Here is a 17650-nt window from a genome sequence, read left to right on the forward strand (position 1 = left end):
TACTGATTCACTGCAGCTCAAGCACACTGCTCACCTGTTACCCTGCTCACAGCCTCCATACACTGCACAATGTGGTGTTGCAATACTGCAGTAATTCAGCCATACATGTCAGAACCAGAAACCAATCTGAGGAGGGTCAGAGCTACAGAAAGGCCCACCCTGCCAGCTGACAGGATCACTTTCTGAGGTTTATTTTGTGTAAAACCACAAAACTGTTTGTCATCAGTGCACTGTAATGTCAGTAGGACTTTTAGGCTATAAAAACTCCACAAGGACATGATAATAAGGTGAAAAAACGCAACAAACCTGATTTTCAGGAGGGTTTGTTTTTTATTTCTGCACTGTGCTGCCACACATTCTGAACTCATTAGTGTATAATATTCACCAGAACCTGTCCATGTCAGCTCTGCCTGCCATGCTTCTAAATTTAAACCAGCACTTTAGAAAAAAATATATCTGCAAGAGCACGCACACGCCTCCCCTGTAGCCCCAAACATCCCCGCTCCTCGTGACGTCAGAGCCGCCCTGCCTTTAAAACGGCAGCATCGCAGCGCTTACACAACAGCGCTCATCCCGCACGACTCTCCACGGCCAGCACGGATTACAGTCAACCCCGAAGTGGTGACCTGAAGGTACCAGAGTTCCTCCAAACATCCAGCAAACAGTCACAAAGACAGGTGGAGGGGCTAATCAGCTTGGATGAATTGTGCCAGTTTAGCCAGAGCGCACGGAGAGGAGCCGGTGCGCGCTTTGAGGCGGTGAATACGGAGGAGGCGATGCGTAAAAGGTAACAGGTGGCGCTTTATGGCACCACTGAGCGTTTCCAGCCTTTTGTGTCAGTTTTCTAAGACCGTGTTAGCAGCTAGTTGCTCTCAGAGTCAGTGGAGGAAAGTGAGGACGATGTGAATGCGGGAGAAAAGAAAAACTGAAAGAAAGCTGCTGTATTCAGAAACTTTCCAGGTGAGCAATGAGGCGGCCAGCGGCTCTGGAGTGAAGATCGACTCAGATGAATGGACCGCAGGATGTTTTCTGGTCAGGCTGGTCTCAATTACAGCTTCAACCTGAGCGATGACCGGGAGCTGGTGGACGCGCCGGCGGGCACAGCCAAGCTCTCCCCGACGGGCTTCATCGTGCTGTCGGTGGTGCTGGGCTTCATCATGACTTTTGGCTTTCTCAACAACTTCGTCGTTCTGCTTCTCTTTTGCAAATTCAAAAAGCTGCGCACGCCGGTCAACATGCTGCTGCTGAACATCAGCGTCAGTGACATGCTGGTCTGTTTGTTCGGAACCACGCTCAGTTTCGCCTCCAGCATCCGCGGGAAGTGGCTGCTGGGGCGCAGCGGCTGCAGCTGGTACGGCTTCATCAACTCCTGCTTCGGTAAGTCCATTTGGAGTTTTTTTTTTTTAACGCCTAGCTCATGTTATGAATGGCGCTAACATAGCTCAGCTGGCTGAAGGACTGTAGTCTGGACGCAGCGGTCACGGGTTCCAATCCATCTCGTGGCCATTTACTACGTTCCCCCTCTCTTTATCCACCTTTCCTCTCTCTCCACTGTCCTATAAAAAAATATGACTTAAAAAGACTAAAATACTTTTTTGGATCTGGATTGTGTGCCTGAGTTTTGCACTTTTAATGACCAAAATCCAGAATTTTCTTTATTTCTTAACACTTTCTAGACAGAATGAGTCTCTGCTGCACATTCAGCCTGAGATATTGAGTGGAAAGCATAAATACGAGGTCAAATCTCTACAGTCTTGTGTTTTTGTGGCACATTAGTGACTGAGGTGACTAAAGGGGATTCATTAATGATATTTCCAGATAATTTTTTTAAAGCACATCTAAGTCTCGCTTCACATCATTTGTTATGTAAAGTTTGCTCACCTGCAGAAGGTTTCTGACAGGTTTTCTGCTGGGTGTCACTGCTTTCATGTGGCTAATTAGTGCATGTGAAATGACAGCTCAGCTACCATGGATACACAATAAAATGCCCCCTCTGTGGACTTCCTTGTATGTTTTTATAAGAGCTGTGATGTGACCCACACGAGGCCGGTCATTTTATAGCTAAAAAGTCTACTTATCAGTGCCCTGTGGTGGACAGAGTGTGTAACAGTCACACTGGGTCTAAATACCACCAAACCTACAGCGGTCATTTCTGTGCTGCATCAGGCCACGCCCATCTGTCATGGACAACATGGGCGGCTGGATTGGTGGAGCTCCACTCCTCACTCTGACCTTCTCTCTCTCCACAGAACAAGGACTGCTGTCAGACTTGTTCATTACTACATCAGTGTTTGTGACCTCTCCCAGACCCCTTAAGAAACATCAGGAGATTTCTTTTTCCTTTAATAGCCGAGCGAAAGCTTGTGTGAATTAACCCCTTTGGGCAGGTTTCATATTTTTCATACACGCTGGACTGAATTTTAGTGTTTGTCACAGGGGGGAAAAAAAGAAATCTTTAATTATGTTGTCAGATCTCTTCACGTCTTCCACCTGAATGTGTTCTGATTAGAGCGACAAATCCACCCATCCATCCTCTATACACCGCTTTATCCTCACTAGGGTCATGGGGGGTGCTGGAGTCTATCCCAGCTGACTCGGGTGAAGGCAGGGGACACCCTGGACAGGTCACCAGTCTGTCACAGGGCTACATATACAGACACACAATCATACTCACATTCACACCTACAGACAATTTAGAGTAACCAATTAACCTCAGCATGTTTTGGACTGTGGGAGGAAGCCGGAGTACCCGGAGAAAACCCACGCATGCACAGGGAGAACATGCAAACTCCATGCAGAAAGATCCCAGGCCGGGATTTGAACCGCAGATCTTCTTGCTGCAAAGCAAAGTGCTAACCACTTATTCCACTGTGCAGCCCCAAGAGCGACAAATCAGATGGAACAATCTATAACTGAGGGACTTTTGAAGTCCATGGGATGCATACAATTTTATTAAAAGTGAAAAAAAAGTTTTTTATCATCATTATGATCATGTCTTTATAAATTCCATCATTATTTATTATGGAAAAAATCACTTATTAATAAACAAAATGACTGGATATCACTAAAATATCAACTGAATAACATCTGAATTTAACACCAACCACCTTCTAATGAGCTAAACAATAATAAAATGAGCTGATTCACAAATAGTTTGGATTGTGTTCTTTTAGTAAGTTGAGATAATCATGACAGATATTTCTTTTATGGCAATATATCACATTTTATATAGAAATTAAATCCCTTCCCACTAAGTTCCCCGTTCCAAAAACTCCTCTCCAGGAAGTGTGTTAATTCCAGATCACATGACCTGCTCCTCATGATGTCATTTCCTCCTGAAGAAAAGACTGGAAGACTCCAAGGCTTTCTGACTTATTTCATATAAAGCAGTCATCAGGTTTACTACAATGTCTGTAGAAATCAGTTGTATAAATAATATTTAGAAGAATCTTTCTCTAAAATACCATGTGGTGTTTGGTTATAGGCGGCCATGTTGGTTTTAGGCCTGAAAACGGCTAAAATGTGGACTATGGTACAAAAGGTCCTGTCATTATATATCGACCCATGCTCTGATCACGCTTTAATCACCCTTTAAACTCTGCATGAGATAAGAACAAACTGGTCATCGATTGATGCTGATGTTTCCTAGTTTTCTGTTTATACTCAGCTTATCGCTGAAAATAACCAATGAGTATTACAGTCAGATATAGATTCACTGGAGCTGTCTCGCTGTCAGTTACATGTCTTTACAATAGGAGCTGACAATGCAGACATTTAGCAGGCCTAATCTTGGATTACATTTCTCATTCAGAAAACTATTTTCTGGATTTAGTTGGTTGATGTTCTGGCTTTTTCCCAGTGTTATTCCAGGAGCTGCAATACCTTCCCTGAAGTCTGCGAGTAAACCAACGAATCCCACGGAAAGACTTACGAACAAATTTATTCTGTGAGCGAATAATGTTGCCAAAGCCTGTAAGATAATTACCAACTGTGATTGTGCTGTAAGCGTTCCAGTTTTAGTTCATTGTTGCAAAGTTATCGTTTAAATAAGTGATGTAATTGGAGTTATTTTTGCGTTGTTGATGGTTACAAGTTTCCTGTAGTTGAACAAACTCAGTGCACCCAAACTTTGTTGTTTTCTCTGTTCTAAAATAGTTTCCCGTTCAGATTCAGGCCCATCCTCAGACCATGTACAGTACCGGGCCCGTTAATGTTCTGATTGTGCTTTTTGTGCTTCAGTGGCTTTTATGGTTCTTAATACACATTTTCACAGCCAATCATTTGTCTTTGCACATTCAGACTGGCTGAAGGAATGCACAAAACTAAATTATTGTCCTATTTTTATTTTATTGTTGGTTATTATAATTCTTATTAGAATCTTCCTCCTACTTCTCCATACCCGTAGACTGAAATATCGTCTTTGTTTCACTGCATCTCTTTAATACATTCTTTGCATCGCTGCAACAAACAAAAAGGGAATTCTGATGCAGCAGAATCTCCATTTTATGAAACAAAAGCTGCTGTATTTCGTAGGGTGTAAAATCAACAGGGCTTCTGCATGGTGCCACTGGCTCTCGGTTTTTGCAAACAAGCGTTGACTCGGTGCGATGCTGAAGCTCGCTGCGTGTGTTATATGAATCTGGTGTCAAGATGCTCGCCCATTTGACAGAAGCTGGTTTATTTTAGGAGATAAAGCCTTGCCCTATGCAAACTGCTGCTACAGCATGAAGAGCAATCTGAATGTTAAACACAAGCAAATACTCCTCTTCTGCTTGTTATTCTCAGGAAAAATACTTTACTGAGCACATCTGCATGGAAGTGATAAGGGATTTGCATTCTGTGCTAATTTCTCCACATGTAAACACTGGAGCAGCCATAATTGGATGGTTTTAATTATTAAGTGATGAAATGCAAAAAAAATAATGCAAATAAATATATTTTTTTTAGTTTCAAAATTAGATCAACATTAGAAGACAAATATCAGCTTCTACTTATGTGCGCTGTGCTGTTTTTTGTCTGTTTCTCTTTATTTTCTTGCATGCTTTACAATTGTAAATAACTTGAGGTATCATCTTCAGAGTAAATTACTGCAGTAGCAACAGAAAGCCTGCTTCAGTCGGTCACTGCTGGAGGACAAACTCACACATAACGGAGGAACTGATAATCAGCTCCTCCTGGACTGCCCAAGGCGAGCTTTAAATAAGGAAGCACAAAGAATCAATTCATACGAGCAGGTTTATGTGTTTTCACAGAAGGTTAAGTGGCGCTCAGAGTGAATTCAGTGTGTATGTCATGTGGAAGCTGCAAGTGGGTGGCACTCCAAAGCTCAGCTCTCGTTATAAAGAAAAAAAACAACGTAAGGCTTGACTTCAGTGGGTTCTTTTCACGTCTTAACAATCTGTTTACCAACCCGGCTTTCCCGCCGCAACAAAAACGTTACAACAACGTAGACAAACAAGCCCCACGTTTCTGGAGAACAGCTGGAAGGCTGTCAACACTCGTAATTGATTTCCTTCCTCTGGAATATCTAGTTAGAACTGGCACGGTGGTCTGTTGATATATATGAAACAGTTTACTGGTTAACACTTCTCCTATTTAGAGTTCAGAAATGTTGGTGACAGAATTAAACACTCGGAGGGAAAGCCCATTTACTATTCAGCTTTCCGCATTACACATAAAAGCTTCCAAGTTCTGGAGCACATTTAACATAAAATACGGGATTTTTATCTTCCTTAGTATGTGATCATAAAACTGTATGATTGCCTTGTCCGCTCTCATTTGGTTTGTTGGTGTTTTTTATCTTGCATCCCTTCTGCTTTATTTTTATTTAATGTAATGTAATGGATTTTATGCTGTTACTGCACAACCATTCTGTAGTGTTTTATTCACGTTTCACTTCGCATGCTGCTTGTGATGAAGTGAAAATAATCACAAATCAGTGGCCAGAGTCTTAAGACTTGACCGAGTTCAAACGATAAAGATCTTCAGAGAATCACCGAGAGGCAGCAGGATTTAATTACCACAAAAATCCAGGATAGTTCTTAGCAGTGATTTACACGCTGAGAAAACCAGAGATACTGAGCTGAACTTTGTCTTTGTGCTGTCAGAGTTGGTCGTATTTCCACGCCTATATGAGCAATAGCTTTGACACTATTAGACTTTAACTTCTATTGGTCAGATCATGACGTCAGGTTATCATATTTCACCCCAGAAGACATTAAGTTATCATTAGGTCATCTTTTACAGAGAACAGAACAACATGTTCAAGCTTTTGCTCCACATCGTACCCTTATTATCAGTGACACATTTCATGCATATTATTCACTAGATATTGTTCTGTTACTAATATATTTAAAAGTTATAGTACTTTACATTTACAGTTACGTTTTGAGCACTCCCGTCTCGGTTTCTAAAAAGCACCAATCTTCCAGCTGTGTGTGTGTGTGTGTGTGTGTGTGTGTGTGTGTGTGTGTGTGTGTGTGTGTGTGTGTGTGTGTGTGTGTGTGTGTGTGTGTGTTGTGTGTGTGTGTGTGTGTGTGTCCCCTCCACCATCCATCAAAACATCAGTTATTGCTAGAATATTCATCGTTTTCCATGATTATATCGTCTTTAACTTTCAGTACATTGTAACTAAACATACTACGCTACACTTACTTCTTTGTTTTGTCTGCTTTTTGCTACCAAGTTTTAATTGCCTTTGGATTGTTGTTTTCACATCTGGTCGAAAGAAAAGGAGCCATTTGGTTAACACTGGAAGGTTTACAGTGATTAAAGTGCATTTTTCACTGGGGGAAAAATGTGAACAAACTCCTGCCTGAGAGCGATGAGGACCGAGAAAGTCCTGCTGAGTCTTTGACAGCCTCAGTGTCGGCATCTCGTCTCCTCCACAGCCACCTTTTCTCTCCATTTACCTTTGGTTTTATAAATAACCAGAAACCAGCAAGGATGACTCATATGTGTCACATTCATTGACTTCTTTCCTTTTTCATAAGATTTTTATCTTCCAGTGCCGTCCGAGGTCTGCCTGCTGTCTTGGCCTCTTCTAAATCTCTGGAAAGCCAAGAACGGTTCTTGAGAGTTTGCTATTTAATTTCAGAGACGTTTTATGCCCCTTGTAATCTGTACTCACTGTACTCAGGTCACATTTGGTTCGTCCGTTATTGTAAAGTGTAAGCAACATTAAATTTGTGCTTTGTTAACAAATATTAGCCACTGCAGCTGTGAGCAGGTTTTCATGGGAAAGTCAGCCATTTAGTTTGAAGTGCTGCTTTACAGTCACTACAGTGTTAGGAGGACACCTCATTCAAATTACAACATTTAAAGCAGCTTCTATGTCACTTGGGATTAGTTTTATGCCTGCGTTTGTGCAACTGTGGAGGCAGAACCAGGATGTAGAAGCAGAATGAGCTGGGATGCTTCTGGTTTTATTCTGTGTGTTCTGTCAGGTCTGGTAGCTTCTCCTAATAAGACATCAGCTCTACTGAAACATGACTTATGGGGGGTCTCACAGATTGACAGCATGTTTTTTCTCCATGCATTTCTAAAATTAGGCTGTTATTGATGTATGATTCATGCCTGAAGGCTTTTCATCAACTTAGTCACTTTAATTAAGACATCCGGCGTGAACCGCTGCTTCATGCCATCATTCATCAAAACTGTGGCAGCTCATAACAAAGTTGTAACTAAAAAAGAACAGAAAAAAACTGAACCTTCTTGATGCCAGATGCTGCCAAACAGAACTTAATTCTGTGGTGATGACAGCTGGCTATACTTTCCATTTGCTGTCTTATACATTATGATTCATGTTGTTTTAATGAGAAAAATGATAAAGCTTCACAAACATCTATTAAGGTTTTATCCCGTAACAAAAAGTGAAAAGTGAGTTCCCCAAAGCCTGTAGTGTATACCGTGTCTTCTCAAATTATGTCTATTGTCTCAATTTTAGGTTCCAAATCGTGAAAAATATACTCAGTTAAAAATAAGAGTTGCAGCAGTCTCACCAAGGAAAAACAGAGAAGAGTCTTGAAGCCGTCTTCAGATTCAAAATAAGCATTTATTCCGGTGCAGTACGGATCAAAACACTCAGAGATACCCCGGGGTAAATCTGTCTGTGCCTCCAATGCCTGGCATTTATACTCCTCTGGTCTGGGGTTCCACACCCCAGGTCCATCCTTCTTTGTTTGTGACAAATGTCAATGACCTTTACACCATTAGATCATTTATTCTCATGGTGTCTGCACTCCTTGTTTTTCCCAAAACTAATAATAGTTGGGCAGCTGCACCAGGAGGACAGAGGCTGCATTTTACCTCAGGACATCTCAGCAGATACATTCTGTTACATTTCACAGATAACAAAGTACCCACAGCCTTCAGCCAGCCTAACCACTTTTAACCGCTTTATCAGTAAACACCAGGGGCATTAGCCAGACTGCCCTCTGACACCCAGATAATCAACCTGATCATTTCTCACAGAATTCTGCTGAGTCACTGCTGTGTAATACTTTAACTTCTACAGTTTTATCTCTAGTTCTGAACCTTGTGGTGCAGTTTAAATTCTTGCCTGTGATGCCAGTTTTAATTCTCCCCTTACTGCAGTTGTAGCCAGTTTAATTTTAATTCACCATTTTTTTACCAGTTTATTTACCATTCTTCAACAAGCCATGGTGGCAATATGCACATATATATCTCACACAAACATGGAAATTTGAAGCCTTCACAAAACTGCATCCGATACAAACTACACAGAATTCTTGTTATGGATGAAATTTAGTATTTTTTCTGCTTTGACGTAGTGAGAAAGTCTTTGTCAGAGCCATAAGGTACATGAAAGGTATAGTCATAAGCTTCGATCATTTACTTTGACTTGATGTTTAGTTTGGCTCAGACACAAAAACTAAATGATTAGGTTTAGAAAAATATTATAATTTGTGTTCAAATAAGGACCCTTACACAATATGTTGAAGCTTCTACTCCATTGTGACGTTATATGGGTCAACATATAACTGAGGGACTTTTTGTATCATAGTCCACATTTTTCTGTTTTCAGGCCTAAAACCCAACATAACCGCCTAGAACAAACACCACATGACATTTTAGAGAAAGATTCTTCTAAATATTATATATAAAATTAATAAAATGTAAGTTATTTCTAAGATCTAGTAGTAAACCTGTTGACTACTTCTAGTAATAAGTTCAGAAAGCCTTGGAGTCTTCCAGTCTTTTCTTCAGGAGGAAAATGACATCATGAGGAGCAGGTCATGTGATCTGGAATTAACACACTTCCTGGAGAGGAGTTTTGGAACGGGGAACTTAGTGGAAATGGATTTAATTGATATTTTCCATATAAAATTTGATATATTGCCAAAACAGAAATATCTGTCCATGATTATTCGAACTTAATAAAGAACACAATCCCAAACTATTTGTGAATCAGCTCATTTTATTATTGTTTAGCTCATTAGAAGGTGGTTGGTGTTAAATTTCAGACGGTTTATTTAGTTGACATTTTAGTGATATCCAGTCTTTTTTTTTATTAATACCGTGAATTATGGAATTTGTAAAGACATGATCACAATGAAATTAAAAAAAAAAAGCTATTCTTTACCTTTAATAAAAACGACGTATGCAAATATATCCCAATGGACTTGGAAAGTTCCTCAATTACAGATCGACCCGTCTATTCTAATGTATGATTGGTTGGCTGAAAGGAAGCAGCAGCAAAATAAATGGCAAAGACGTCTTTCACTTACATCACAAACAAACTGAATCCAGCAGAAAATGCATTTCCTCAGAATGCCAATGGGGAAAACAGTCCAGTGGTAAAGGAATATTTTGGGGAGACAGGGTGAAAAGTGACAGTTCTACAGAGCGCACCGAACATTACAACCACCCGCCTCATATGGTGTAAATCCCCCTGAAGCTGCTAAAACAGGATCCTACATTATTCTGGTGCATCTTACAAATGCTCAGTCTGATTGAGATCTGGGCAGTTTGGAGGCCTTGGGCTCTTGGTCGTGTTCCTCGAGCTGTTTGAGCGGTTTTTGCAGTGTGTCTGGGAAGACTTTGCCTGCTGGAGAAGGTCAGGGAGGGTGTGTCATTGTGGGTGTGATTCACAGCAAGGGTTAGGTCAAGCAACATCCTCTGTGGGAACCAGGTTCCCAGCTTGTGTAACGAGATGATCAGTATTATGTTTTAGGTCTGACATCTTGCTTTGTGTCGGTTGCAGACTCTTCCAAGGAGTGCGTCATATCAAACACGCGTCTAAAAGGCTGGAGAGTACGGGTATTATGCGTTTACGCCTCTAAACGTGAAAGTTGCAGAGTCTTACAGAAAACACCAATAAAGTCAAGGTCTGACCAACAGATAGATTGCTTCTTGTCTCTAAATTGGGTTTCTGCTTCGTTCAGTCAGTAAGAGTGACACTAAAAAGCAGAAAAACAGCACCTGTTTGTGAGTTTAGCAGCACATCCATGATGTTTGGGCTTTTTCCATCAGAACGTGACGTTGAGCGTTGGCCAGAGAAGAACATCTGATCACAAACATCAGTTTTTTCTCACAAGTCCCATCATTGACAGCCATTTAAGGAAAACTATGACACATGAGAATAACAAAGGGTTGATCAGTGGAAGGATCCACATTGTTTGTGCATAAAGGACAGATGGCCTCACAGTAAACAAACCGAAAGGAGAAACATGTTCAGAATGAGCTGTTCTGACTCGTTGGGGAGATTAGTCCACACAACGTAACATTAGAGGATAATGAAACAAACAATTAAAAACCTCTTCCTAAGTCATATTACATTTGATTATTTTCCATAACAATGAAGGGATTGAAGTGCTACAATATTAAGATTTTATTTTATATATGGTTCCTCAATCAAATCCATATTAATGTATAATTACATTCACAGAACTTAAATGAGTGATTAGTGCTGCATGTCAGTGGATGTGATTATCACAGCTGTGTAACAGATTTAGCAAAGCAGCTCATTTACAGCTGAAAAATCAGATGCTGCCCATGGCCTTGGCGCTATGTTTGAAACCCATTATTCTTAGTGAGATTCCAACACTTCTTTTCTCCAGTCTTGTTTCTTAGAGAAGTTAAAGGATGGGAACTGAGTGGAAGCAGTCGGTTTAGGATGTTTTTTTTTTTTTCCACTAGCGTTTATCTAAACTTTCACTCATACTGCATTTTCTAGACAATCTGTTTTCTACAAGTACACTTTACACCAACATGGAACATCCTCTGTATGCTCTTTAAGTATTCCAGGAGTACAGTATGTTACGTGTCCTTCACTTTAAATAATAGACTGCACCTAAAGATGGATGTGCCCTCCATGACTTCCCCCACAGGTGAGCTGGAAAGCAGTTCATTGTGGCGGCTGTAGCTGGAGCCATCTTGGCAGTTCTAAGAAAACTCCTGGCTATTCCAAAAATAAAAAGAGGAGGAATGTGAGTGGCGCTGGACAGATCATGATCATCAGAGAGGACACTCCCTTATTTATGCATAACTTTAAGCTTTAATACAATTAAACCCTTGAATGATGGAATTATTCACAACCGCTACAACTATCATGAACAGGAAAATTAGCTAGAGACAACAGTAGTTTTTTTGTAGCAGCCTGTAAACACATGTCTCTCTGCTATGAAGTTGGACATTTTTATATGGGGCTCTATGGAGGTTGACTCACTTTTAGAGGCGGCCTCAAGTGGTCATTTGAGGAACTTCTATTTTTGGCACTTCAGCATTGGCTTAACCCTCCTGTTGTCTTCATTTACAGGCACCAAAAAATATTGTTTTCTGTCTGAAAAAAAAATGAAAAAATTCAGCAAAAAAATTCCACAAATTTCTGAAAATTTACAAAACCTTCAGGAAGAAAATTTCAATAATTCCTTAAAGTTTCTCTTAAAAGTGTTAGTTAAAAAAATCCCCAAATTTGGCAAGAAATTCTTGTAAATATTAAAAAAAATAGTAAAAATCTTCCAAAACAATCCTAAAAATATCTGAAGTGATTCCATGTATATCAGTAAAACTTCTGATATTTTCTTTAAGAACATTCACATAAAAATCAACCAAAATCCTGTGAATTTCACTGGATTTTGGTTGATTTTTTGTGAATATTCTTCAGAAACATTTTTAGCATTTCTTTTTTTCCACCAAAAAATGTTCAAAGATTTCCTAAAAATGTTGAAAATGTGGACATCAGAAGTTTCACTGTGAATGTATTTTTTCCCCACATTTTAAAGCCGTCAGTTATGACCTACAGGACGACCCGAGGGTTAATTTAAGTCCTAACGGTTTGCTGCTGATCTACCTCTGAGGATAAACTTTTTATTCTACAATACAGTAAGATACTTTTTTCTCATCTGCTTTTTCCACCCTTAAAGAATGTCAAAAAATCCCACGAAAAGCTCCGTGGTTAAGACTTTAGAGATCAAAAGGTCAGGGGTTGGAGCTCCAGCATGGAAAGCCGCCACTGTTGGGCCCCTGAGCAAAGCCTTCTGCTGCACGGCCCCGTAGTGTTCCTGACCCGCCACTCCGACCCCAGACTCCCAACAAGCTGGGACATGAAAAGGCTGCATCTTGTTGTACTCTGGACAATGACAGTACAGTTGAATCTTATCTTGAAAATCAATAGTTTCTCAGTATTTTCCCACGTCTATATTCTGTGTTGTAATCAGCCACTAGTAAACTGCTGCCAGCAAAACACAGTAAAATACAGTCAAAGCTATCAGACAGTAGTGAAAGAGAATCTTGGAGGACATGGTAATGGATTTTGTGCATTTAAGGGGTAATAGTAGAAGCACAATGTTCTGAACTACAACGGAACACTAAAGTTCATTGGACAGCATAAGGTACAAGAGCCTCACCCAAACAATATGGTTTCATAAAGTGCTGTCTGCTTCCTCATAGAGGGTTTGTACTGAATGCTGAAGCTGGGGATAAAAGCCCACGTTAAAGGCTTGTGAGTGTTCATGACATGGCATTGTGGTGATGGATCTGCTGCGTAAGGAATAACGTACTCTGCGTTGAAAACACAGCATCAGTTTGACCAGACTGCAGCTGTGATATTTCCACATCACTTCTATTTTCAGGAATCTGTGTTTTATTAAGTGCCACGTTGGATGTATCAGAGCGTGATTACAACTTGGAGGTTGAAGTAGATGCTAATTACGAGTCTGCAGCTTGTAATTAGCACGTCTCTGGTGTGATGTTAACGCAGAAACGATGGAACTGGGTCTGGAGAGTCACCAGCAGCTGTGTGACTGAATTAAACACTAAACGGCTGAAAATCATTCCAGCTTTTAGGCGCCGTGAATATCTGAACCAAATTTAACGCCACTTCATCTAATTGAAGAGTGTGATTTTAGTGTGTTTTCAAATGTTCTGTTTTTCATCTACCTGTTTTTCTTCAACATTTTCTGCCCTTTAACTCGTCATTCCTCGGTAATATGTGGCATCTTGAACCATGGGATGCTGCAAGATTATTGCTTTCTGTTTCTACTTCAAAGACGGGCTGCAACGAATGATTGTTTTCATTGTCAATTAATGCTTTAATTGTTTTCCTGATTAATCGATTAGTTCTTTGGTCTAGAAAATGTCAGAAAACGGTGAAAAATATCAGTCTGTCCTTCCACAAATCTCCTCTTAACTGTACTATCATTGGTTTAATAGTTAATCTTTAATTGATTAGTTGACAACTAATCAATTAACTGATCGGCTGTTGCTGCTCGAGCAGAGAGGGTTTGTCTCTAGTCTTTCCTGGTTTTACTGGGGTTTAACAGCACATGTTCCTGTGAAATTGAAGAAAGACCAAGAGCCAGGATTGGATTTTAAAAAGGAGGCAGGTGCACAACCAGGGCTGTTTGAGGGAGCACCGATGTTCTACAAAACACATTTTAACCCCCTAAACCATCAGTTTAGGGTCTGTTCAGGCTAATTTATAAAACAGAGACACTAAACAGACCCTATTATCAGGATGATAACATACTGCCCTGCTGAAGCATCAACACTGATATTCTGAGGACTACAACCGCTGTTACTTGAAGAGAAAGAATTCCATGCTTTGACACTTTCACAGTTTTTGGAACTAAAGCACAATAGATACACAATGATTCTGTTTTTCACTGAAAACAGAATCACAGCATTAGGAGCACATGTGAGTAATAAAATCCCTGATGGCTGAAATGTGTTCAGCTGCTTAAGCTCCTAGGTGTGTTGTTCTTGCCGGCTCAGTGCCACGGCTTACTGAGACTCTGAAATGAAGCCGTCCAAGGGTGTAACGTTCAGTCAGACATTAGAGGGAACCAGGTTTAGTTACACTGCTAAAAATACCAGTCTGTAGCGGAATTAGAACACAAAGGTATAAATGTGTGCTTAATGACGGGTTTATCATAATAAAAATGTCGTGACAGCTCTGATGGATGGTAGAATTCATCCAGAGAGGCTCTGATAGAAATAATTCCACTATTAATGGGGAGTCTGTGTGGAACAGCTGACCTTCAAAAACCAAACTCCTGCTGTTTCTTTTAACTTGCAGCAAAAAAAGAGACTCATTTCTTATCATAGAATGTAGAGATTTAGAAACATGTTGCAGCAGATTGGTGCTTATATTTGGCAGTGACGAATCAAATTTAATTAATTACTCAGTGAGCAATTACTAAGTGAAGTGGCAAATAAAGTTGTGCTTTAAATGAAGGAATCAGCTGACAATTGATGATTTCTTTATCCATCAACATCTAAGTCCTGATTGACTACAGTTGATTTAATTGAGACTCGCTGACAGGCTTTAAATGAGATTCACTGTCACAGATCTCCAACTGTGACTGAGTTGTCTTTGGAGGAAAAACAGTTACGAAGAAAGCTGAGTTTGTTTATTCTTTGACAATTTATGTGGCAAAAAGTTTCAAAGTTTTTCAGTAGCTTCCCAAGATAACTGGGACCAACTGTGGTGATCCCATGCTTCCATTAGTGCCATAAGACTGGCACTGGTTAGGACTGAAATAGTCCAGAAGGACCAAAAGTAGATTGCAGGTGTCAGTCTGCCATTGGCAACACATTATATTTGGCTTTTTTCCTGTCCTTATGCTATCTGCTTGTTTGCATTTTCAACACTCCTTTAATGAAGGGATACAACAACCTCTGGGCTATCAGCTGAAGAATATTTCCAGAATTAAAGGACTTGTGTCTCTTTAAAACAGGTCAGTTGGACCCACAGGACGACACGAGGGTTAAACTTTAAAAATGAACCACAAAAGCTGCCTTACAGTATTTAAAATGCTGTCTTTTTATCTTTTTTATGCCCTCTGTGACGTTCTGATTCGTTGTGCTCCATGTTTCCCTGCTGTGGGATTAATAAAGGTTTAATCTATCTATCTATCTATCTATCTATCCATGTCACTGGTGATGACTCGGCTTCCTGCCTCTCTGTCCTCCTCAGGGATCGTGTCGCTGATCTCTCTGGTGATCCTCTCCTACGACCGCTACAGCACTCTGACTGTATACAACAAGCGTGGGCCTGACTACCGCAAGCCCCTTCTGGCTGTGGGGGGCTCCTGGCTGTACTCCTTGTTCTGGACAGTGCCCCCCTACTGGGCTGGAGCAGCTATGGCATAGAGGGGGCAGGAACAAGCTGCTCCGTCTCCTGGACGGTTAACACTGCCCAGTCACACGCCTACATCATTTGCCTCTTCACGTTCTGCCTGGGCCTCCCCGTCCTGGTGATGATCTACTGCTACACCAGGCTGCTCTGGGCAGTCAAACAGGTAGAGTCACTCCAAAGTAATGTTTCTCATGCTTTTCTGTCAGATGGTTAACCCTCCTGTTGTCCTGCGGGTCAAACTGACCGTTTTAAAGTTTGAAAATGTGGAGAAAAAACATTTTTTCACAGTGAAACTTCTGATGTCCACATTTTCAACATTTTTTGGAAATCTTTGGTGGAAAAAAAGAAATGCTAAAAAAAAAACGTTTCTTCAACATCAATCAAACAAAATCCAGCAAAATTCACTGAATGTTGGTTGATTTTTTAATGAATGTCCTTAAAGAAAATATTAGAACTTTTACTGATATATATGGAATCACTTTAGATATTTTTAGAATTTTTGGAAGATTTTTACTCATTTTTTGAAAATATTTCAAGAATTTTCTTGCCAAATTTTTTTTTTTTTTTATTTGAATAAAACTTTTAAGGGAAACTTTGAATTATTATTGGAATTTTCTTCCTGAAGGTTTTGCAAATTTTCAGAAATTTGTGGAATTTTTTTTCTAAATTATTTGATTGTTTTTTATTCAGACAAGGAAACAATATTTTTTAGTGTCCATAAATGAGGACAACAGGAGGGTTAAGAGCAGACAAAACCCGGAATTTCTTCACCCAAACTCTACCTTTTGAATACGAAACACTGCTGGCTTGAAAATGGGGAAAAAAAAGAAAAGTGTTTCATTTTCACTAAGAGCAGCAGGTGAACAGCCGGCATTCAGCTGAATTACATCCAACTTTTAAGGTAAAAAACAAAAACAAACTATTAAAGTCCATCATCATTTGGGGGCTCCATAGAAGTCACTGATGTTTGTGAACAGAGGTGCTGTGGAAGTCTTGTGGAGTGAGAAGGCTCTGAACTATGAAACGTGGTCTTCAATATATTTCATCCTCTGTGGGTATTTCTTGCTCCTTTCACATTTGTACTCATTTATGTTTGCATTTTAAAGTCCAGTAGCCCTAATGGAAACAGCACAACCATGGCTGGATGTAGAGGAATCTAAAAAACATCATTTATAAAATGTCATAAATCAATTGACACTAACCGAATTTATAAAAACCTAGAAGTAACGTATGATTTTCCAAGTGTCCACATTTGTTGCTAATATTACAAAAAAAACATGATGCTATAAACATTCACACTACTTCAGTTTTCAGTTCATTTCCATCCTTGTCTCTGTGTAAAGCAGCCTGTAGTTCAGCCAGAAACTCCTTGATTTTTTGTCGTGTGACGGTTAGACACACTGAGTCATTAATGGCTTCATAGCTTCACAGAGGAGCGTTTAATTTTTTGTTTTCCACTGAATCTCATTAGAGCAAACGGTGAATTTTTTTGGCCTATTTTATTGCTGAGACATTTAGAATGAAATGGTTTTGATAAAATATGATTTGAAACGTAGATTTGATCACGTTTTCCGACAGAACTGCAGGATAAATTCATGAACCTCAACAAAGCTGCTCTAGAAAAGAAGTCTTCACGGCTGCATTCCTCTTTATGACACAGAGAAAAAGCTTCATATGAACACACAACGCACAGAGTGGAACATAAAACAAGTGGGCTGCGTTTGAAGTAGCACTCTGCCCAAGTCCTCACATGGTTTGGTTTGTGTGCTGCTGGTACATGAAGGTTCTCACTCTGCTCTGTTCTACTCAGCGCATGCCAAGAAAATGGCCTTTTAGCAGCATGTCTTAGGTATCAGGATGTGATTTAAATATGAATCCAGAACACGTGTAGAGTCAGAAACCTTTGCATGCCTTATCTTATCAAATCAGAAAAGTATAGCATCGCAGTATACAGAAAAGAGCCACAGTCCCGCTCTGCTCTGCACAGATAGAGTTTGATTTCATACCTGATTCTGTGGCAGTTTTCACTCGTCACTCCATGTGAGAGCA

The 17650-nt window shown here is 40.1% G+C and overlaps 1 protein-coding gene across 1 annotated transcript; it reads left to right on the forward strand.

The window, feature by feature from the left end:
• The first annotated feature begins 523 nt into the window (after positions 1 to 523).
• LOC127532927 (opsin-3-like) lies at positions 524 to 15702 on the forward strand. The gene is made up of 2 exons (XM_051944831.1): positions 524 to 1377; positions 15440 to 15702. The coding sequence occupies exons 1-2, from the start codon at positions 1011 to 1013 to the stop codon at positions 15613 to 15615; spliced, it is 543 nt and encodes a 180-aa protein (XP_051800791.1). The 5' UTR covers positions 524 to 1010; the 3' UTR covers positions 15616 to 15702.
• Positions 15703 to 17650: the final 1948 nt, after the last annotated feature.

This window comes from Acanthochromis polyacanthus, unplaced genomic scaffold, assembly GCF_021347895.1.
Source record: "Acanthochromis polyacanthus isolate Apoly-LR-REF ecotype Palm Island unplaced genomic scaffold, KAUST_Apoly_ChrSc contig39, whole genome shotgun sequence".
NCBI lineage: Eukaryota > Metazoa > Chordata > Actinopteri > Pomacentridae > Acanthochromis > Acanthochromis polyacanthus.